Raw genomic sequence first — 22,391 nt, 5'->3', positions numbered from 1 at the left:
CTCAGCACAGGCTGCTCATCCAGACTGAGGGGCTGCGGCTTCTTGCATCTCCCCCCCACCTCCGCCCCGCAGCTGAGTGATGCTGGTGTGATTGGAGGGTAACTCAGCATCATTTCATACAAACATGCGGTGAGATGGCTCAGTAAAGGGCTGCCCGCCCCCACATGAAAAGTTGGACATGGGTGGTGCGCCTCTGTAAGGCGCTGAGGAGACGACAGGAGGGTCATGGAGACCACTGGCCAGCCACTTGATGTTGACCTCTGGCCTCCAAATGTACATGTACACATGAGCCCGTGAGCACAGGCACACGTGCAGAAATAATATATTTAAAAGCCTAGCTTGTAACTTGACTCAATGACCAGTTTTGAGTAAGTCACTTATTTTCATGCCATGTTACCAGGCACTGCTGGAGAAGCAGGTGTGTGGGTAAGCACAGGTGGAGTGTGCCGACTCCTGCCTAGGCTGACTCCTCTCCCTCTGGCTCGCTGCAGGGTTTTCCTGGCCCTCCACCACAGGTAAGGATGGATGGGTGAAGCCCGCATGGGCTGTGGCACTGCCCAGCAGCCATCGTCTCACTGCGGCCCCCTGGCGGCGATAGGATGCACCTCTCTGCGGTTTTCAACGCCCTCCTGGTGTCGGTGCTGGCTGCGGTCCTGTGGAAGCATGTGCGGCTGCGCGAACACGCGGCCACGCTAGAGGAGGAGCTCGCCCTTGGACAGCAGTCCCTGGATCCAGTCCCAGGGCCGAGGATCGACTACCCGAAGGCCCTGCAGATCCTCGTGGAGGGTGGCACCCACATGGTGTGCACAGGCCGCACCCACACGGACCGCATCTGCCGCTTCAAGTGGCTCTGCTACTCCAACGAGGCCGAAGAGTTCATCTTTTTCCACGGCAACTCATCCGTGATGCTGCCCAACCTGGGCTCCCGGCGCTTCCAGCCGGCCCTGCTGGACCTCTCCACGGTGGAGGACCACAACGCCCAGTACTTCAACTTCGTGGAGCTGCCCGCGGCGGCCCTGCGCTTCCTGCCAAAGCCAGTGTTCGTGCCCGACGCGGTCCTCATCGCCAACCGCTTTAACCCCGATAACCTCATGCACGCCTTCCATGACGACCTGCTCCCCATCTTCTACACGCTGAGGCAGTTCCCAGGCCTGGCCCAAGAGGCGCGGCTCCTGTTCATGGAGGGCTGGGACGAGGGCGCCCACTTTGACCTCTACAAGCTCCTCAGCCCCAAGCAGCCGCTGCTGCGTGCGCAGCTCAAGGCGCTGGGCCGACTGCTCTGCTTTTCCCACGCTTTCGTGGGCCTGTCCAAGGTCACCACCTGGTACCAGTACGGCTTCGTCCAGCCCCAGGGCCCGAAGGCCAACATCCTGGTCTCCGGCAATGAGATCCGGCAGTTCGCCCGCTTCATGACTGAAAAGCTGAACGTGAGCCACACGGGGCCGCCCCTGGGGGAGGAATACATTCTGGTCTTCAGCCGTACCCAGAGCAGACTCATCCTGAACGAGGCCGAGCTGCTGCTGGAGCTCGCGCAGGAGTTCCAGATGAAGACAGTAACGGTGTCCCTGGAGGACCATACCTTTGCCGACGTCGTGCGGCTGGTCAGCAACGCCTCCATGCTAGTCAGCATGCATGGCGCCCAGCTGGTCACGGCCCTCTTCCTGCCCCGCGGGGCCACGGTGGTTGAACTCTTCCCGTATGCTGTCAACCCCGACCACTACACCCCCTATAAGACGCTGGCCACGCTGCCTGGCATGGACCTGCAGTATGTAGCCTGGCGAAACATGATACGGGAGAACACAGTCACGCACCCCGAACGGCCCTGGGACCAAGGGGGCATCACCCACCTGGACCGCGCTGAGCAGGCGCGCATCCTACAGAGCCGAGAAGTGCCCCGGCACCTCTGTTGCAGGAACCCGGAGTGGCTGTTCCGCATCTACCAGGATACCAGGGTGGACATCCCTTCCCTCATGCAGTCCATCCGGCGTGTGGTGAAGGGCCGTCCGGGGCCACGGAGGCAGAGGTGGACAGTCAGCCTGTACCCTGGCAAGGTGCGGGAGGCTCGGTGCCAGGCGTCGGTGCAGGGCGCCACCGAGGCCCGCCTGTCCGTGTCCTGGCAGATCCCGTGGAACCTCAAGTACTTGAAAGTGCGGGAGGTGAAGTACGAGGTCTGGCTGCAGGAGCAAGGGGAGAACACGTACGTGCCTTACATGCTGGCCCTGCAGAACCACACCTTCACGGGGAACATCAAGCCCTTCACCACCTACCTGGTGTGGGTCCGCTGCATCTTTAACAAGAGCCTCCTGGGACCGTTTGCAGACGTGCTGGTGTGCAGCACGTAGCCGGCGGGCCGTGGCCAGGCCTCAGGAGGGCGGCTGCAGCTTAGCTTCCCCAGGTCCACGGTCCTGCTGGCGACCACGGGGGTCCATAGTCTATTTATTGAGCAGGCCTGGGCAAGGCCTGTTCCCCAGCGTGTGTGCCGTTTGCCGAATTCCTCTTTGCCCTGAAGAGATAGTGCCTGCCCCCCACCCGACCCCCCTCTGCCACCTGGCCATCACCGCTCAGGAGGAATTCCTTAATGGTGAGGCCCCAGGGGGTCTGCTCTTTGCTGCTGTGGCTGTGGCGCAGGTCCTGGCTTCTAGAAGCGGTGGTCACGTGGTTGGTGGGCTGGGCAGACAGTCTGAGTGACAGGTGTGTTCGGATCTGTCATTAAATGAGTATGCACATCTCGGTCAAGTCTCCGGTTAACGTCTCATTAGCACACATGAGCTACGCCTTGTAACGGTTTTGTGTGACATTTTCACACACATTTATAATGCACCTCAGTACTGTTCACTCTGTTAAACTTTGCCCTCCCCGTGAGCCTTTCCTCTTTCCAACCCTCCCCTCCTCCATTCAAGTCCTTTTGTGCGTGCCCTTGGTTACGTGAGCTGGGGAGTTTCCCTGGGGTTGCCTACAAGCACGTGGGTGTAAGTCCCCCGTGAGGGAGAGGCCCACGAGCTCCCCGCATTTCCACAGTGAGGCGTAGATGGGCCAAAGGCCAAGCTTGTGCTGGTCATCACGGCTGCCGTGAGTTCAAGTGTGCAACAGCCTCGTCAGACCCAGGAGTCAGCATTCCATTCTTTCTTCCCCTCCCACAATGCTCCTTGAGCCTGAACGAGGGCAATATAGATATATAGATGCCCCGTGGCTGAGCGTTCCACAGTCACTAGGAGCCACCGACAAAACTCACAGCACCACTGACCCACAAACACGGAGTCATGGAGAAGGGACGTTCACAGGCACGCCACTTCCACGAAACACAGCCGCCGTAGCTTCCCTGTTAGAGCCCACAGCCTCCAGCAGGTTACATGTCAAACCCGAGCTCCCTCCCTGGAAACATCCTCAAATCCAATCGGGAAGCAGTGGGTGCCCAGGAACTGACCTGCCACTGCTGCAGCACTGGGCCCATCTTGCCTGGCCGGTTGGTATTATCTGTAGCCAAGTAAAGCTGTTGGTGTCCCCTCATCCAGCAGCCTGCGTGACATTTTATGCTGTTAAGGGCTAGTGCGCAGGGAGGTCACTTCCAGTTCCATCTTGATTTCTCTGTGCGCTGTGACAGGTGTTTGGTGTCCCCAGCAGTAGGGTTTTAGCAACTAGTTGTGGTGGGCAATTAACAGTGTCAACTACCTGCCTTTGGGAGTGGTCTGAGGAGCTGCCTTAAGCTGACAGGCGCATAGGGAGACACCTTTGGGCAAGTTGTCTTATTACACAGCAGGAAACAGAGCTGACGGTGCCCGGGTGGCCTTTAGTTTTGATGTCAGAGATGACACAGTGGGACAGCGTCAGGACTGTGAAGGGAAAATGGTGGTCAGAGCTCACTGGACGTGCCCACCTGTGTGGGTAATTGCTTGCAGAGACCGTGAAGAGTGCATCTATGGAGGGTAGCCGTAACGTCCACATTTGACTTGGATAGTGCCGAGTGATGCATTCTCCTCAGTCACAGTCAACAGGGAAGCCATGGACATGCTAAGTGTGGGTCTTGCTGGAGCTATTGTTCAGCCATTCTCCAAAAACAAAATCCCAACTTAAAGACTATTAAGAGGCATATAAATATTTATCTAGCGGGATGGAGAGATGGCTCGGCAGTTACGGGCACTGGCTGCTCTTTCAGATGACCCAGTTTCAGTTCCCAGGACCCACAGGGCAGCTCACAACCACCTGCAACTCCAGTTCCAGAGGATTCAATGACTTCTGGCTTCTGCGGGCACTGCACGCATGTGGTGCACAAACATGCATGCAGCCAGAACACTCACATATACGTGCAGAATAAACATCGTAAAGTGGATACTTGCGCTGCCAAACAGAATAAAGTAACTGGGATTGGAACTGTGTCCCGCTGGGGCCGGACACAGGGGAGTTAGGAGGCTTACTGGTAGGGCACAACACAGCTCACAAATGGGCCTCTGAGAGCTCAGGAAATGTATCTGATAAGAGTATGCTTTTAGATGGGAGCAGAATAGACTCTTGAATAAAATCGGGAGCAGTGAAACTTAAGTAACACCCCAACTCAAGCCACTGTGACGGGCGGGTTTCGTGCAAATGTCCACAGAAGTGGAAGAAGTGAACACATGTATGCGCCCTCAGGGAGCCTTTCTAAGAAGGCGCGGAGCCCAGGGAACTCACAGGCAAAACGACCAGGCTTGACTGCATAGAATCACAGCTTCCTATTTCACAAAACGGAGTCCAGCCGAAAATGACAGACTGAGCGGAAACCCGGGCAAGTCTAACGAGGTAGAGCCAACTGCAGCTCAGATCCAAAGCTCTCCGTTGCACCTCCAAGGAAGGCACAAACAGAAAGGTTGGCCCACAGAACATGCTAAGGCTAGCATGAAGATACTGTCTATAGTAATAAAGGAAATTCGGTTTTTATAGCAGCTTCTCCCTGCTGGAGAGGTGGCTCAGTGGTTAGGGGCCTTTGTTGTGCTTGCCAAGTCCAGTGCCCAGCACCCATACGAAGCGCCACACAACCGCCTGTAACTCCACCGCCAGGGAATCTGGTATCTTCTGGCTTCCACGGACACCTGCGCACACATGGCATCCACTCACACACATGCACCATACATAAACATGAAGTTACGGCTGGAGGGGCGGCTCACTGGTTAAGAGCACTGCCTGCTCTCAGGACGGTGGCTCACAACACGGGTTTGACACTGACTTCTGGCTTCTGCAGGCACTAGGTACACACATGAGGCACAAATACACAGTCAGGAAAAACACCCATTCACATAAAAACAAGTTATTTTAATTAAAAAATAAATCTTAAAAAACTCGTTCAATAGACTGGTTCAAGGCCAGCCTGGTCTACACAGTAAGTCCAGAACAGCCAATGCTATACAGAGAGACCCTGTCTCCAAAAACCAAAAACACAAGACGACGACAACAACAACAACAGACTCTCCTGGTGGGCACAGAGCTCAGTTGGTGGAGAACTTGCACGTGTGAAGTTTCAGGTTCATGCGTGTGCCTACGTATCTCGGCACACAGGCACACACTCAACACCGCATGTACATGCTCAGGGAATGGTGCACAGAACATTCTTGAACATGTTTATTGGTGGTGTGGGGGTAATAGCCAGCGCTGAGGATGTAGCTGGGAATGCGAGACTGAAGGCCCCTCCCCCATCCCCAGCAGGTGAGCCAGGCCTGGCGCTGTGAGCTACTCCTGGTGCTGTGAGCTACTCCAGCTCTGGCTTTTCCCATGCGTCATAGGGATGGCCAACAGTTGTCAAGGAGACGCTGCCATTGGGAGGGACACTCACCAGCTCAGGAGGTTTGCATTCCAGGAAGTCTGCCCGCAAGGCGTGCTCTGCCCCAACAGTGGTGGGCTCACGGGCCGTTGTCCCGGAACAGCGTGAGGTTGTGTTTCTGGATGTGTCTCAGTAAGACCTGTCCTCGCCTCTCCAGCGTCCCAAGGATGTGCTGCAGGCCTCCAGCTCCACCCTGGCTTGCCCAGAACACCTGGTCCGTCTGCAGCGACTTGAGCAGCAGGTTCTGAAGACACCCTGATGAGAGAACCTTCACAGCAGACTCCGGAAACCTGGATCCAAAGCCCCAGAGGTCCGTGCAAGAAAGGAAGAGCAGAGTGAGCTCACATGGTCCCCACAAAGCGTGAACCCAGCACAGTCAGCCAGCGAAGTGTCAGGCCCATGCCCACTAGCTCCTCATCAGAGAATTCTGTGCCCTGCTGCCTCCTGAAAGCAGAGGGGAGTGTCCTCAGGTAGGCCCCGCCCTACAGCAAAGAGCAGAAAACCAACTCTACCACTCAGAGATAAGCCAGGCACACGTGGGGCCTCAAAAGGCCCTGAGAAGGCCGGGCTGCCTACTGGGAGTGAAAAGGAAAGGCAGGTCCGCAGGCTAGCTCTTTCACATATGTCCCCCCAAACCTCTACCCAACACCCCAGATCCTCACCCACGTATGCCCTCCAGCAGCCGAAAGTTTAGCTTGTCCTCTGGATGCTGAAGGTTGCCTGCATTGTCTATGTACACCAAGTGAGATGGGTCGCTGCTCCGGACCTCGGGGAAGAAGATGGACAGGGACAGCAGCTACAGGTGAGGGCAGAGCAGAACTGGGATCACTCTGTCATTTTCAAGGGACCCCCATGAGCATCCTCAGATGTCTGTGCCACAACCCCGACCCACTCCAGTACTTATCCACATGGCCCTATGGCTGAGGGCTTACTGTACACCAGCACTGTAGCCTTAGGAGGCGTAAAACTGCTAAGCAATTTATACAAGATCACATCACTAATAACTAGCTGGGGCAAACTCAAACCTGGGCCCATAGCAGTGAGCCATAACTGAACCTGCTAAAGTATAAGGTAAGGGGGCTGATCCCCAGTACAGTGGCTAGCCAGGTCAGGAGCATGGGTGGGAACTGAACTGCCAGGTTCAAAAGGAAAAAGCCTACTCCTCAGGGTTAAGAGCTTCATGCTTTGTCGCACACATGCATGTTTTCTACACACACACACACACACACACACACACACACACACACACACATCTCTTGCCACCTTGCCTAAGACCACCAAGGACACACAGCTATGTCCTTTATCTCTATGGATCACTAACCATACCCTAGTTGCACAGAGGAGGCTTTAGTATTTCTTAAATCCTTTTCACATGAAACTGGCAATACAGAATTCTCCAGTAGTTAAAAACAATACGGTATGGCGCTGGAGTCGGTAAAGGGCTTACCGTGCATTTATGAGGACCTGAAACTCAGAACTCTTATAAAAAACCCAGGTGAGGTTGCGTGTGCCAGCGCGTAGGAACAGAGAGACGGGGCCCCCTGGGGCTAAACGCCAGCCCAGCTGAACTGGCGAGCTCTGGGTTCAGTGAGAGACCCAGTCTCCAAAACAAAGGAGGGGAAAGCTAGAGGAAGACACCTGATGACAACCTCTCCACGTGCACACACTCACAGCAAAATGCACACGCCCGCGCACACTTTTAAAAATCGGGTGTGCTGGGCTGAAGAGATGGCTCAGGGGATTAGAGCACTGCTTTCCCTTCCAGAGGTCTTGAGTTCAATTCCCAGCAACCACAGGGTGGCTCACAACCATCTATAGTGAGATCTGGTGCCCTCTTCTGGCATACAGGGGTACATGCAAGTGGAACACTCTACACACAATAAATAAATCTTTAAAAAAAAAAAAAAATCTGGTGTGCTGTGAATACGAGGCCATCTCTTCCGGCCCACACCCCCAAGCACACACTCTGAATCCCACATTCTCCAGAATCCCACGCTACTTCCCACAGCCCTTCAATCTAGGATTGGACTGTGAGCTCAGAGCTTCAGGACCGAAGCCCTCCCTCTTTCTACCTCTCCTTCCACTAAGAGCCCAGTTATCAAAACTCCACTTCTAAAAGACCTCAGGGCTCCCACTAAGAGCCCAGTTATCAAAACTCCACTTCTAAAAGACCTCAGGGCTCCCTGAAGCGTCTTGGGGGCACCTCCACTCCACCTCAGCTACATTCTCAAACATCCATTTGTCTGTTTTATATATCTGGCTTCCTGGAAGCGTTAGCTAAGCCATGGTTTGCTTCTAAAGGAAGGAGGCTGGGGAAGCCCTGTGTCTAATCGCTAAGAGTGCCCTCTGCAGGAGAGAGGCGTACCCTGTGCTCACGTTACAGTGGACTGCGCATGCTCAGGAGACATACCAAGATGTGGACCAGCCGCAGCTCGTCTGGGTTCCGGCATTTCTCTCGGAGCCCCTCTTCCACACAGGGGTCTGAGGGCTCAGGCTCAAAGCCACAGCAGTAGCGATCCAGGCGGTCATGGACCTGCGGAGAAGGCTCGCATGTCACCTGTCCTGCTGGGCCCCACACCAGCCCAGGGCCACTCTACAACAGTCCTGGGGGGCTGCGTGTGCTGCTCAGGAGGGGTCGTCTGCCCTAATGCTTTCTCTGTTTACGCCTGAAGCCCATGTCAGTATCCTGAAGATGAACTTGGGGCCACAGGACCCCTCTATCCGCTCTTTGCTTTCTCTGCTTTTCCCGTCAACACTCATCTCTTTAAATTGGCGTGTTAGGAAGGATGGCCAAGGTTAGTCCGTTAAGGCTGCCAGGGCTAGGACCCAACATTGACCCCAGATACTGTCAGGCGGAGTTGATGGACAGCAGACTGGTATTGCAGAGCTACTGCTGTGTGACTGAATGTCACCTGGTGGCCTGGTGGACGCCGCGGTCACTGCCACCTCTACATCACTCCCTCCTCCCTGTGGACTTAAGAGGCAGAGCATCATCCTGAGCTCAGACACATCCGGGGTCATAAGGAGAACACATATATTTGGATTTCACGTTGCTGAAGCACAGGTTGTGTCCCTGTTTGTGGACGTGGTGTGCTGCATACGGGAAACAGGGGAGGATGGTGGTACCCACAAAAGCTCACTCAGGTCCATATTCCCTGCTGGCTGAGCAGCAACAGCAGAGGGTAGTCATGGAGCGTCTGTCACCCCCCAGAGCACCCAGACTTCCTGCACGGGAGCCCCCTTCCCTGCTGAATCTTATCTGCTGCCTTGAGGTTGCATAGACTCAGTCACACAGTGCCTGTGGACACACACCTTCCCTCCTCATCCTCCGTTCTCTGCTATCCGACTGTCAGTGCCGTCCCCCTAAGCCTCTCCCTTCAGGTCCAAGGTGCTCAGGTGCAAGGGCTTAGCAGAGGCTCTTTATGTGTAGCCCATGAAACCAGGGTCACCTGTAAAGGTCCCCATCACCCCATCCCCAAGTTCAGAGAAGCCTTCTGGATGCCGGACAGGCTTTGCCCACCGTGTGGCAGGCTGGAAGTAATACAGAATTACAGCTCCTTTCATGCAGAGGCACTGTCCAAGCAACAGTCTGTCAGAGGCAGTAAGGAGACACTCTGTCCTCAGGGGCTGAGTCTGCACAGGTCTCTGCGGTCTCACACAGACCCTCATTAGGGCTGGGGCTCGCTTGCCCATGGTGTACCTGAAGGAGAGATAAGCCTGTTTTTTATGATCCCAAGTGTGGGATCAGAATGGTCTTGTGAGAGAACAGGTGATGTTAATCCACTAGAAGACAAACTGCCTCATGCGGGAGCTTGATTGTTGCCAGCTGAAAAGATCCCGTGAATAGACTCTGGGAGGAGATATATAAATGAGACCAGAACTGGAGGCGGGGCCTTTGGAGACTTGGGATAGTTTTGGCTGCTCATTGCTCCACTTTGAGATGCTCCTTGAGAGACCCACTCGAGGGAAGGCTTCGGGGCTTTGGGCTCCGGCTGAGGTTCCGAGTTCTGGTTACTTCAGGTTCCAGCAGAAGAAATCCAGGAGAATCCAGAAATGCCAGGAGAATCGTTCCTCGGAACTGATATCCTTATGGTTTTGTTATTGTATTCCTTAATCTGCTTTTCCTATTGTTTAGGTTAGTCGGGTTATAAGTGAGGTACTCTCGGTAAATAAGTTCGTAATAAAATATATTTGATAGGAAAATTGAGCCTACATGTACCCTCCTCATGCCCACATCTTCTGGGCTTTTCTTCCTGCCCTGCATCTCTTCCTCATTATGCAGCAGAGGTCCTGGCACCAGCCACCTCCCACCAAAACTGCTGGTACTGGGGTCCTAATGTGTCAAGGGGAGCCCCCGCTAGAGAGAGGCCCCTCGCCATCTCTGTTGCCACCAGGTGTGCAGGCCACCTAGATCCAATCCTACCACACGCTGAAACACTCTCGCCTCCGTGTGGCCACGTGGAGAACCACCCATGCAGAGGATGGATTTGAAACAGGGCACATGCTTTGGGCACAGGGTTGCAAGAGCTCCCGGCGGGACTGGCCGGGGTTTCCCCTCAGGAATGGCAAGGGTTCCCTAGCTTCCCCAAGGCCCAGAGTCCAGTGTGCAGTAAGGACTTTGGTGACATGATCCCATCTGGAGAGCAGTGGTGTGTGCCATGGTTAGGGCCTTACTGCTACTGCTGCTTTGACAACCTGACACAAACCAGGGTCATTTTGGAAGAGGGAACGTCGATTGAGAAAATGCCTCTATCAGAGTAAGTCTGTGAGGCATTTACTGCATTGATGTAGGTTGGGCCCAGCCCACTGTGGGCAGTGCCACCCCTAGGCAGGTGGTCCTGGGGTGTATAAGGAAGTGGGCTGGGGAAGCCACGGGGAGCAAGCTGGTAAGCAGCACCCTCCACGGCCTCCACCTCAGTTCCTGTCTCCAGGTTCCTGCTTTGGGATCCCTGGCCTGACTTCCCTTCAGGATGTAACCAGATAAACCGTTTTCCTCCCGAGCTGCTTTTGGGCGTGGTGTTTACCACAGCAATAGAAAGCCAACTAGGACAAGTCCCGCAGATCCCTTGCTTGCTGCATTGCCTTTGGCTGGAGGCTCAGTGCTAAGGCAGCCCTAGCGAGACTGGAATGTGTTCTGCCCTTGGAACACAGTCAGAGCCAGCAGAGGACCCCTGGCTCCTGCCAGGCCCTCCCTGACCGTGCCTCCGGGCCTCCCCATCCAGATTTCCAGCCGTGTGGCTTTTATTCGCAGAGCGGGCTTCAAGGAGTGTCAGCCAGCACCACATTTTCAGCACTGGCCCTCTGAAATCTGTGCCCACCACGGATGCCTGCAGGAAGGGGGCGCCTGCCAAGGTGCCAAGTTGATTATTTTGCCTTGCTGTCTGCTTTGTTTTCTCATCAGCTCGAGCCACAGCTCACATTCCTTCAGGACTTTGCACCCCCCCCCCTTTGAAAAATGAGGAGGTACCCAAAGAAATGATGATTCCTTGCAGTTCCAGTGCACTGAGCCAGCCCAGCAGTGCTGCAGAACTGTAACTCAATCTGGGGCTTTCAGTTAGCCAAGGCCTTGCAAAGCTCAGGCTGTGTGTGTAGGCTCCACCCTGCGAGCTTTACCCAGGCAGCCAAGAGGGACAGTGAGCTGTGGGCAGAGCCTGGCTGTGTGCTTGAGGCTGCATAGCAGGAGTGGTGACCCCCGGGTTTGAAGCCGGAAGGTCCTGGCTGTGACCCTGAACACAGAGGGTGTGGCGGGCACATATTTTCTGCATTTAGTCAAGGCTATGAATTCTTGGACAGGAAAATGAATTACCAAAATTAACTAAAATAAACGGTCTGACCTCAGGACCCAGAATGCATTCGACACAGTTGAAACTTAGTAAGGTCGTCTGAATGTAGGAAGAGCAATGCACGGTCCCCAAGGAGACCTGCAGTCACTGGAAACCTGCCCACCATACCCACTGCCCGGTTTCAGGGGAGGCCTGGCTCTGTCACCTCCAAGCAGACACCACAGTTGGCCAACAAGGCCACACTGACAGTGATGGAAGGCCGAGTTGGGGCCAGCACATGGTGTGGGTAGCCCTAGTCCCTTGACTAGACTGACCAGGCTCCTAGGCCAAGCCAGGTGGATTCCAGAAAAGATGTCTGCTTTCTTGTGGCCCACACCTTTCACCCTCCTCACTTCCCTTTCCACTTGGCAGCCCAAGTGTTGTGAGACCTTCGCTGGGGGTGGGGTGGGGGTGGGGTAGGGGTGGGGTGGGGTGGGAGTGGGGTGGGGGTGGGGTAGGGGTGGGGTGGGGTGGGAGTGGGGTGGGGGGGGGGTGGGGTGGGAGTGGGGTGGGGGTGGGATGGGGTGGGGTGGGGGTGGGGATGGGGTGGGGGTAGGGGTGGGGTGGGGGTGGGGTAGGGGTGGGGTGGGGATGGGGGTGGGGTGGGAGTGGGGTGGGATGGGGTGGGGTGGGGGTGGGGTGGTCATTCTCTCCTTATAGAAACACTACCTTTCCCATAGCTCAGGGCCATACACATACATGCACGTGTGGATACATGCATGTACACATGCACACATATGCAAACAAAATTAAAATTATATAAGCCAACAGATAAACTACTCATGGCAGTATATGCTTCTATATAAAGTGCTGGGGAGGCGGAGACAGAGGGATCCCCAGGGTGCACTTACTGCCAGGTTAGCCCAAGTTGACTAGTTCTAGGCCAAATGTTAAAAAAAAAAAAAAAAAAAAAAAAAAGTTCAACAGGCACCAGAGGAATGGAATGCAACTCAAAAGTCGACAGTCTCTGGCCTCAACATGTCCACCCTGTCCACCCACCCATACCATACACATAGGGGAGGGGACGGGAGAAAATGACAACCATACAGAAATCACAACCCCTCCACAGTCAGTGCACAGCCACCAGGGACATATGCTGGAAGGAAGCTAGCAGTCCATGGCCGAGGAGGAGCCTGGAGGCAGTAGCTGATGCAGAGGCCATGGCGGAGTGCTAGTCGCCTGGTCTATGGCCTCCATGGTCCCTGGCCTCCATGGTCTCTGGCCTCCAGGGCCTCCATGGTCTCTGGCCTCCAGGGCCTCCATGTTCTCTGGCCTCCTTGGTCTCTGGCCTCTACATCCTCTATAGCCTCTATGGCCTCCATGGCCTTTGGCCTCCTTGCTTGGTGGTTTTCTGAGGGTCTCTCCTACTTGGCCTTTCCTTCTGAGCTTTCTTCCCTGTCAGCTGACTTTTGTTCACACTTTAATCCCCTCTGGCATGTTTCTCCTTAAATTCACTTTTTCAGCTCCTGAATTCCTTCTTTTTATGTATAATTTCTACTTTATTTTTAAATAAGAGTTTACTTTTAGGGGCCAAGAAGGTAAAAAAGAAAGAAGAAAGATAAAAAGAGAAGGAGAGTACCTTGTATTGCGGAGCCTGAGGCGTGCCTGCAGCTGACTCCTTTGCTGATATTCTAACTGTGTCATATGTTCTTGTCTTCCTTTGTTCTGGCTGAAATCTGGAGTGCTCCCCCAAAGAAGGCTCAAGGCTACAGGTAGGATGCCAGGTCAGGGGGCTTCAGGGATGTGACTGAGGGCTCTGACCTCATCTGATTAACCCATTGATGGGTAGAGTAATAATCGGATGCCGTTGCTGAGAGGTGGCGGAAGGGAAGGTATGAAGGCGTGGGCCCCTGAAGGCGTGCTCTGAGAAGTAAACCCTGCCACCAGTCTCTCTTTGCTTTGTGGCTGGAATCATGTGCTACTGTTGTCCCTATTCTACCTTTTCTTTGGCTCAAAGTGACAGAGCCAAAAGTAACTGAAGCTGAAAGTCAAACAAAACTCTCTTAACCTCTGAATTCAATTCCCAGAAAACCACGTGGTGCCTCGCAGCCGTCTGTAATGGGCTCTCGCACGCTCTTCTGGCATGTAGGTATATATGATGCAGAACACTATATAAGTAATAAATAAATACATCTTTAAACAAACAACAAACCTCTCTTCCTTTTTAACTAGTTTCTCTTGGGCATCTTGTTACAGCTAACACAGACTGCTTACACTTTCCCGCAGATCTCTGGGACCATATTCTCTCAGAGTTTAATGTTCTACATTCATTTGGGTTTCAGCTACATCTGCAGAGAGCATCACTTTGGTAGAAATCTAAGATCCTCTCAAGTCCCCCAAATACAGTGGCCCTTTACCTACCCACTGCCACAACTGTTACTTGACACAAGCAGAGTCTTTATTCTAGAAACTGCCTCAGCCATCAGTAAACCATGGTACACAACCTCTTGGTCTATGTTTCTGATGGGATATCCAGATTCCCACTGGTTCCTGGGCTTCAGACACGACGTGCTCTGCACTAGACAGACAGGACAGGCTACCCCCATGTACCTCAGCAGCTCTTTTAAGGCCTCTTATCTCAAACTTCTGCCTTCGACAGCCACATCGGACCTTTCACAGCCAGACCTTATGGGTCCAACTTGAACATGCGTCTTCATTAAATACCGTCCCACCGTAGGCTTTGGTCTTTTTCAAACCTACTTTATTTGGGGTTCTTTAATGCCTTACTTCCCTCCCAGCCCACCTACCCTAAACAGGTGTTGGGGGCCATGCAGGAGGAACAGCAAACAGCTTTAGAACTCATGGGCTGCGGCCCACGCTCAGCAAACTCACAGTGGGCGAGTCTCGGCGAGGCGTAACACGGAGAACCACTTGTCCTGAGACTTCGCGCTGTTACAGAGCATCGCTCCACTTTGTTACCTTTGTGGTCCTCATAATCCTCCTAATATGTGAATTGTGTGAGTTCTATAAGGGGGACTTCCAGCCCCTCACTGGGCAGCATCCCTGGCTTCACAATAACAATGCTTGATTGCGCTCAGGCGTTGCTGCTGGAGCAGACTAATGATTCAACCACCACCCTTGAAAGCCTACAGGTGTAGACTGCTAGCAATGACCACGTCCCTTAGAAAGAATTTGGAAAAATAGATTGTTTAGCAAGATTAGTTAAAGATGTTTTTGCTATTGGCCCTGCTGCAGGACATCTTAGGGGACAATTGAAGTTAAGAGAAAGTACACTTTTTTTTTCCCTCCATCTTTTTTTTTTATTAATTTATTCATATTACATCTCAATGGTTATCCCATCCCTTGTATCCTCCCATTCCTCCCTCTCTCCCATTTTCCACTTACTCCCCTCCCGTATCACTGGAACACAGTCCCCCACTACCACAAATTATGCAGTCAAGTTTCCCGCATTTGGGGAAATAGCAGGGGTCAGCACATCCGGAGTGCAATAGATAAGCCTCGCCCTGGGAAAACCACCTTCATGATCATGGTAGCTCCCTTGCCAGGTAAGTATGAGAAAGCACACTCTTGTCAGTAAAGCTAGGGACTTTCTGAGGTTGGTGAAGCAAGGACAATGGCCCGCAGCAGCACTGGCTGACGTGACTCTTTCAAGCTGGGCTGGTGACTGAGGTGACAATTGATTTCCTTATTCTGTTTTTCTGCCCTCAGCTTCATGATATGATTTAATAAAGCATATTGATGAGTGGATGAGCACCTTTAGGACTTAAAGTCGAAATGGCTGAGTATTTGTTTATAGAAGTTTAGATTTGTGTTTCTTTTAAGATCTTTATTTATTTTGTTTGTTTGGGTTTTCGTTTGTTTTTTCGAGACAGGGTTTCTCTGTGTAGCCTTGGCTGTCCTGGACTCGCTTTGTAGACCAGGCTGGCCTCGAACTCACAGTGATCTGCCTGCTAAGATAACTGATTCCTTCTTTGTAACTGCGAATTGCAGCCTGCCAGTATTTTTTTTAAAAAAGCTGGCTGCAAAATCACCTTGCTTGCTTATTCTCTGTTAATATGTAACAAGTTGCTTAGTTACAAATGTGTGTGGGCTTTTGGAAGTAACTTGTTTCTTAGTGTTTGTTTCTCACCATAACACACAGGGCATTTGATCCTGTGACGCTTTACTGAGGAACACGTTCTTCTTATGTCCCCTCGTTGTCCCCTCATTCACTTAACACGGACTGCAAATGCACGGTGATTTCTGTACCTGCTTAAAGCCATTGCTGGGATGTATAAGCTGTGGGAGAAGTAAGAAAGGTGTTGGCATCTTTTTCCATCCACAAAGATGTGTGTATGTGCATGTGTATGTGTGTAAGGCTGTTGGAACTTGTCCTTAGGAGTTTGCTCCAGGCCGGGTGTGGTGGCGCACGGCTTTAATCCCAGCACTCAGGAGGCAGAGGCAGGCGGATCGCTGTGAGTTCGAGGCCAGCCTGGTCTACAAAGTGAGTCCAGGACAGCCAGGGCTACACAGAGAAACCCTGTCTCAAAAAACAAAAACAAAAAACAAAACAAACAAACAAAAGAGTTTGTTCCATCCACCAAGATGGGCGTGTGCGCGTGTGTGTATGTGTGTGTATGTATGTATGTATGTGTGTGTGTATGTGTATGTGTGTATGTGTGTGTATGTATGGATGTGTGTGTATGTGTGTTGTGTGGATGTGTGTGTGTTGTGTGTGATGTGTGTGGTATGTATGTGTGTGGTGTTGTGTGTGTATGTATGTGTGTGGTATGTGGTGTGTATGTGTGTGTGTATGTGTGTGTGTGTATGTGTGTATGTGTGTGTGTATGTGTGTGTGTATGTGTGTGTGTATGTGTGTGTGTATGTGTGTATGTATGTGTGTATGTGTGTGTGTATGTATGTATGTGTGTGTATGTATGTATGTGTGTGTGTATGTGTGTGTATGTGTGTGTATGTGTGTATGTGTGTGTGTGTGTGTGTGTGTATGTATGAACATGACTATGTAAACGAAGAGAATCTTAGAAGAAGCTGTTGAGACCTACCTGCTGGAGTCTGTCTTACTTCATCATCAAGTGTGTGTGTGTGTGTGTGTGTGTGTGTGTGTCTTTTCTCTCCTTCTTTCCCTTTCTTTATTAGATGCTTGCCACTATCAGTGGAAGCCATTGCCGGTAACAGTTCCGGCCTGAAAGGGTACCTCAGAGAAGTCTGCAGGGTCACCAGCCTGCCAGCCAGGGGATCCACGCCCTGCCTCAGTTGTCCCCAGTTGATGTTGAAGCTGGTCTTCGATAGATAGGAGAGAAAAGAGGGGAACGGGGACAGGAGAAGTAGACATTTTTAGACTCGGTTCCATGGGTGGATTCCACTCTTCATGGTCAGGACTCCAGCAGATCTGCTTAAACAGCAGAAGTGGCCACAGCAGCAGCAGACAGAAGCTGCAAGCTGGACGTGGTTTCTGGAGCGTTCTTTTCTCTGGAGCATCTTGAAGTGGAGCAATGAACAGCCAAATGATGGGGGGTTTTTTGGTTCTTTTGGTTTTGGTTTGGTTTTTTTGGTTTTTCAAGACAGGGTTTCTCTGTGTAGCCTTGGCTGTCCTGGACTCGCTTTGTAGACCAGGCTGGCCTCAAACTCACAGAGATCCGCCTGCCTCTGCCTCCCGAGTGCTGGGATTAAAGGCGTGCGCCACCACGCCCGGCTTAGCCAAATGATGTAAAGTGATGTAAAAAACAAAACACCAAAAAGCCTCTGGCTTGGGGCTGCTACATATATCCTCTCAGAACCCCTACTAGGAGGCTCCTCAGCTGGCAAAGACCACGCCCTCCAAGAGGTTGTTGCTCTTCTCTCCGAAACATCACATGTTCTCACAAGTCTGTTTCCGGTAAACAAACACTGCACACCCTCACACAAGTCTGTTTCACATCCCACACTTGGGATCAAAACAAAAACATGTTTACATCCACTCCATCCAACCCCTATTCCTTTTCCTTTTAGAATTAATATTTTATCTATTCTTTCACAATTTCATGCATGCATACAATGTGCCCCGATTATAGCCCCCTCCTTCTCTTGAGTCCCACACTCCTGTGTTCTTTTTTTTTAGCATCTATTTATTCATTCTGTCGGGGGAGACATGTCCCACAACAGTGTTTGAGGCTCAGAGAACAACTTTCAGAAATTAGTTGTCTCCTTATGGGGACTGAACTCCGTTCTTCAAGCTTGTCAGCAACTGCCTTTACTTGTTAAGCACCTGGCTGACCCATCTTGCTGACCCACTGAGTCCTGTTAGCCTGCTGTCTGTACCCAGCTGTGCTGCCACCCACAGGAGCACGGGCAGCCTATCAGGAGCATGGGCAGGCTGTCAGCAGCCACAACCCCAGGGAAGCCACCCAGCGCCAAGAGCTCCTTAGCTAGGCTGCAGTCCCAGGAACCCTCTCCCACCCACGTGGACATAGTGACGGCCTGGCCTTGTGCAGATAGCTACAGGTCCTGCGCCTCCATGAATGCGACGGTCGTGCCATCTAGAAGGCAGCACTCCACAGCGCTCCTCCCCGCCCCCTCTTCTGTGATGTTGCCTGAGCCTGGGGGTGGGGTGAGGGGGTGTTGACAGAGGCATCCCATTTCAAGTTGAGATTGAGCACATACTCAATCTTACCACTTGGTAAGATTTCTTCTACAGAAAGAAACTTTGCTGACCAAGGCTGCAAGCAGCACTGTGACCAAACTTATTCCTCTTGATCTATTTGGATATGACAATGTCCAAAGTCCAGCGTTCAGTTCATGGTGCTTTCACAAGAGTCTGTTTAATGAAGTACTTAGGTAACTGTCTTGGTCAGCAGCCATTCTTGGAAGGATAATTTTTAATGCTGAATCCTGGCATTAAAGGTCACTCTACCACACTTGGCCATGAACTACATTCTACTCAGCCTCTCCTCTGGCCTCATACAACAGTGACTCTGGCTTGTTGCTTCTGCCTATGCCACAAGGAGCCGTCCTTGTCTCGGGTGCCCCTTGTTCTTGTCTGTAAAATACAGCAGGAGCTAGAGATGGTGTGGGATGACGGCTCTGCCCGTGACCAATGCTTATGAACACTTGCTCTGTGCCAGGCAGTGTGCTTGAGGGTACAGTCCTAAAGGGCAAAACTTCCTTTAAGGAACTTCTGTCTGGCCAGGTGGAGTCAAGCACACCTTTAATCCCAGCATCCAGGGGCCAGAGGCAGGCAGTTCTCTGTGAGTTCCAGGCCAGCCAGGGCTGTATAGTAAGACCCTGCTTAAAAACAAAACAAAAAACAAAACACCCCAGCTCATGGGGACCCCTTTCCTCCTACTGGGTTACCTCATTCAGCCTTGAGAGGAGAGTTTGTGCCTAGTCTTACTGCGTCTGGTTATGCCATTTTGGTTGGTATCCTTGGGAGACTTGTTCTTTTCTGAAGGGAAATGGAGGTGCAGTGGATCTGGGGGAGAGTGCATGGTGTATTATACGGTAGAAAAGTAAAGAAAAAGAAAAAACACACAAAAAAGCTTACTTTGGCAGCAGCTCCTAATGGCTCAGGACTATTTGCAAATCTTATAGTGAGAACAGCCAAGTTTCATCAGAGATTAGCAAAGCCGCACAGGGCTTTCCCCTCTGAGTTCCAATTAACAGCAGCACGGGGGTGGAGGGAACAGAAACAACCATGCGGGCTGACTTCACCTTGGAGGAACCAAGCTAGAGTGACATGCATCAGGAGAAGCCACGGCACAGAGCCCAGATGGCAGTGACAAGGCAGATTCCAAGTTTCCACTGAAGCCTGAAAGGTAACAAGGAACAAGCCACACAAGGAGACAGGAGAGTCACGGTCCAGGCAGACAGAGGAGGGCAGGGAGCTGTCTGAGGAATGCACAGCACAATGCGTGGAGAAGAGCCCAGGCCCTGCAGCAGACTGCTCAGAACTGAGGCTGCACTGGGCAGACACAGCGTAAACGCAGACTATAGCAGGCTGAGACCTGCAGAGGCTTGCATTCAAAACAGGCTGTTGACTCGTTACTGGGACTTTTCTCTGTGTCCAAAGCAAACATTAATCAACAGTGGCATTACTTTACACCTACAATTATTACTCAATAAGGCGTCTAACCACGCTTTCCTCTGGGAGACTGGAACCGGGTGCATGATAAACAGGGGCTAAATATGTGACCAGTCCCTGAGGCACTGCCCCTGTCTTTCCATTGCTAGAAGACTGGGTTTCCTGTGATCTGTCATGGAAGGAGACATGGGTTAGAACAAGGGTTGAATGAGTAAGTATACGTAAAGCACTTAGCACAACACCTAGGAACCGTAAGTTCTGAAAAATAAAAATAATGATGGGCAGGAGAGATGGCACAGTAGTTAAGAATGCTTGATGCTCAACCAGAGGACTGAGTTCAGTACCCAGCATCCATGTTGGGTGACTCACAGGCACCTGCTAACTCCAGCTCCAGAGGATCTGAGGCCCTCTGGCCTCCATGTGTATGGTACTCAAAGGCATAAGCCCACAGAAACACAAACACACACACACACACACACACACACACACACACACACACACACTGTACATATTTTTAAAATTTAAAAACAGGAATGATAGCCGGGTGTGGTGGTGCTGCACGCCTTTAATCCCAGCACTCAGGAGGCAGAGGCAGGCAGATCGCTGTGAGTTCGAGGCCAGCCTGGTCTACAAAGCGAGTCCAGGACAGCCAAGGCTACACAGAGAAACCCTGTCTCAAAAAATCAAAACAAAACAAAACAAAACAAAACCCCAGGAGTGGTGATTGTATTGGTCATGTTTCTGTTGCTGTCATAGACCACAACATTTGGGAGAAAGTATTTTGGCTTACAGTTCAGAGGGATGGCAGTCCATTACGGTGGGGAGGCCTGACAACAAAGGGCAGGGGTGGGAAGCTACGAGCTCATATCCTCAATAGAAAGCACAAAGCATAAAGAATGTGAGCAAGAAGTAGAGCAAGACTGAGGACTCTCACATCTGTCCCCAGCAACACACTGTCTCCAGCAAGGCTGCACCACCAAAACCTCTCAAACTCTCCTACCATCTGGGAACTGCCCCTTCAAGTACCTGAGCCCACGGAGGGCTCTTCTCAGCCAAACCACCGCAGTGATGGGCTGGGTGGCACGGGGCATGGCCACTGAGAATGCACAGAGTGGGGACTTAGTGTTGGTGTTTTAGTTCCCACCCAGTCCCTCCAACATCTCCAGAGCATGCCCTTAGTCATCTTAGCCTCCCACTGAAGTGAACAGCCTGACCCCTTCCTAGCAGTATCTCATTGCTGGCAAGGATGACAAAAGTAGCCTCCTGTTGTGACCTGTGGGGCCCAAAGACAAGGAATAGTCTGGTATCAGATCATATCATAAGTAGGTGATAGGCTGAGGGAAAAACTCAGCTTTGCCTTTTTATGTCCTGTGGTGGATTCATTGTCACCTGGCATATGTGACATAGGCTAGGAGGAAGCACAGTACTTTTGGGGTCTACAAGCAGAACCCCAGCCTCCACCAACTCAAAAGCTAAACTGTCTGACAGCGTCTGAAGCCTACAGCAGAGACCCCTGCTCCTCTGCAGCCTCCTTCCTAGTGTTTTCACCCAGGGATTTGAAAATTCTTTAGGGACATGGCCTTTGTTTTAAAACAAAAAACGAAAAACAAAACAAACAAACAAACAAAAAACCCTACAAAACCATCATTGTTGGGGGTTGGTCTGGTGCCATGTATTCTAATGCTGATTACTGGCCCCCAAGATCTGGTTGCTGCCCAAATGAACACTTGTACCCCAAAACCTTGCCTGAAAACTTATTCCTTTTTGACCAATAAGAAGCTGCCGTCGCACCTGGGCAGGGCGAATGTGGTGGGCGTGGGTAAGGGTCCAGGGCTTGGGGAGGAAGAGGACCTTGGGAAGAGAGAGCAGAAGAAGATGGAGAGGAAGGAGGCAGCTGACATGGCTGAGGTGGAGTAGGAAGCACATGGCCAGCACGAATGGAGGATTCAGCCCAGTTGAAGAACATTAGTGAGTATTTGGGATTATGGGTGGGAGGAAGCTCAATAGAGATTATCAGAAGCAGATGGCACCGGACTGGGATGGAGAGATATGGGAGGCAGTTTAGGGGATCAATGCCTGCCCTGCCTCAGGTGAACCAAGGCTACTTGGAAACATAACAGGTGTCTGTGTTTTTTAATTGATTGATTGATAGCAGGTTAGAAAATACCACCGTAAAAATTATAATAGTTATTATAATTATAAACATAATAATAATTATAAAGATTATTAGACCCTTCCTTTAAATTAGCAGCAACACGTCACTAAATTGAAACATTAAATCTGGGGTAATCTAAGTCTGCCTCTTTTCACTGCTTTTTGCATCATTTAGCACTGTGCACTTGTGTATGTGGGGCCAGTGGCCTCTTCCCTTTGGTTGGATGGCTAAAGTCCACAGCTGTGGAGACTGGCTGGCCCTGTCTCCCACACAGTTAAGCTCCCAGCTCTTAGCAAATCTCCCTCCATAAGAACGAGCCTGTCCTGGTAAGAGGAACCTCCACTGAGAAAAGGCCACACCACATTGTCCCGTTGGCAAGACGGTAGTGTGTTTTCTATATTAAAGGTTGACATGGGACTGTCCATCTCACAGTCTGAGGAAGCTAAGTCCCTATTCGTGGATTAGGAAGTTAGAGAGAGAGAAAAGCCACACATTTGTTTGTACAACAGAAAGTATGCATTCTGCTGAAGTGGCTGGTAAAAACCCAGCGTTAAAACGGAATGTTGCAGGGTCAGAGCCAAGTTCCCTTGGGGTTTGTTGGCCCCTAGT

The 22,391-nt window shown here is 51.8% G+C and overlaps 1 protein-coding gene and 1 pseudogene across 1 annotated transcript; one reads left to right on the top strand and one right to left on the bottom strand.

Annotated features, from left to right (window-relative positions):
- Positions 1-451: 451 nt before the first annotated feature.
- On the top strand, positions 452-2,646 carry Pomgnt2 (protein O-linked mannose N-acetylglucosaminyltransferase 2 (beta 1,4-)). The gene has a single exon (XM_051140462.1). It carries the CDS (start codon positions 600-602, stop codon positions 2,340-2,342), a length of 1,743 nt encoding a protein of 580 aa, XP_050996419.1. The 5' UTR covers positions 452-599; the 3' UTR covers positions 2,343-2,646.
- Positions 2,647-14,970: 12,324 nt separating this feature from the next.
- Positions 14,971-15,124, bottom strand: LOC127184483 (uncharacterized; annotated as a pseudogene).
- Between the last annotated feature and the right edge of the window lie 7,267 nt (positions 15,125-22,391).

This window comes from Acomys russatus, chromosome 32, assembly GCF_903995435.1.
Source record: "Acomys russatus chromosome 32, mAcoRus1.1, whole genome shotgun sequence".
NCBI classification, from domain to species: Eukaryota; Metazoa; Chordata; class Mammalia; order Rodentia; family Muridae; genus Acomys; species Acomys russatus.
Note: the sequence above shows the minus strand (reverse complement) of the source record. Positions and strands in the feature narration are given on the sequence as shown.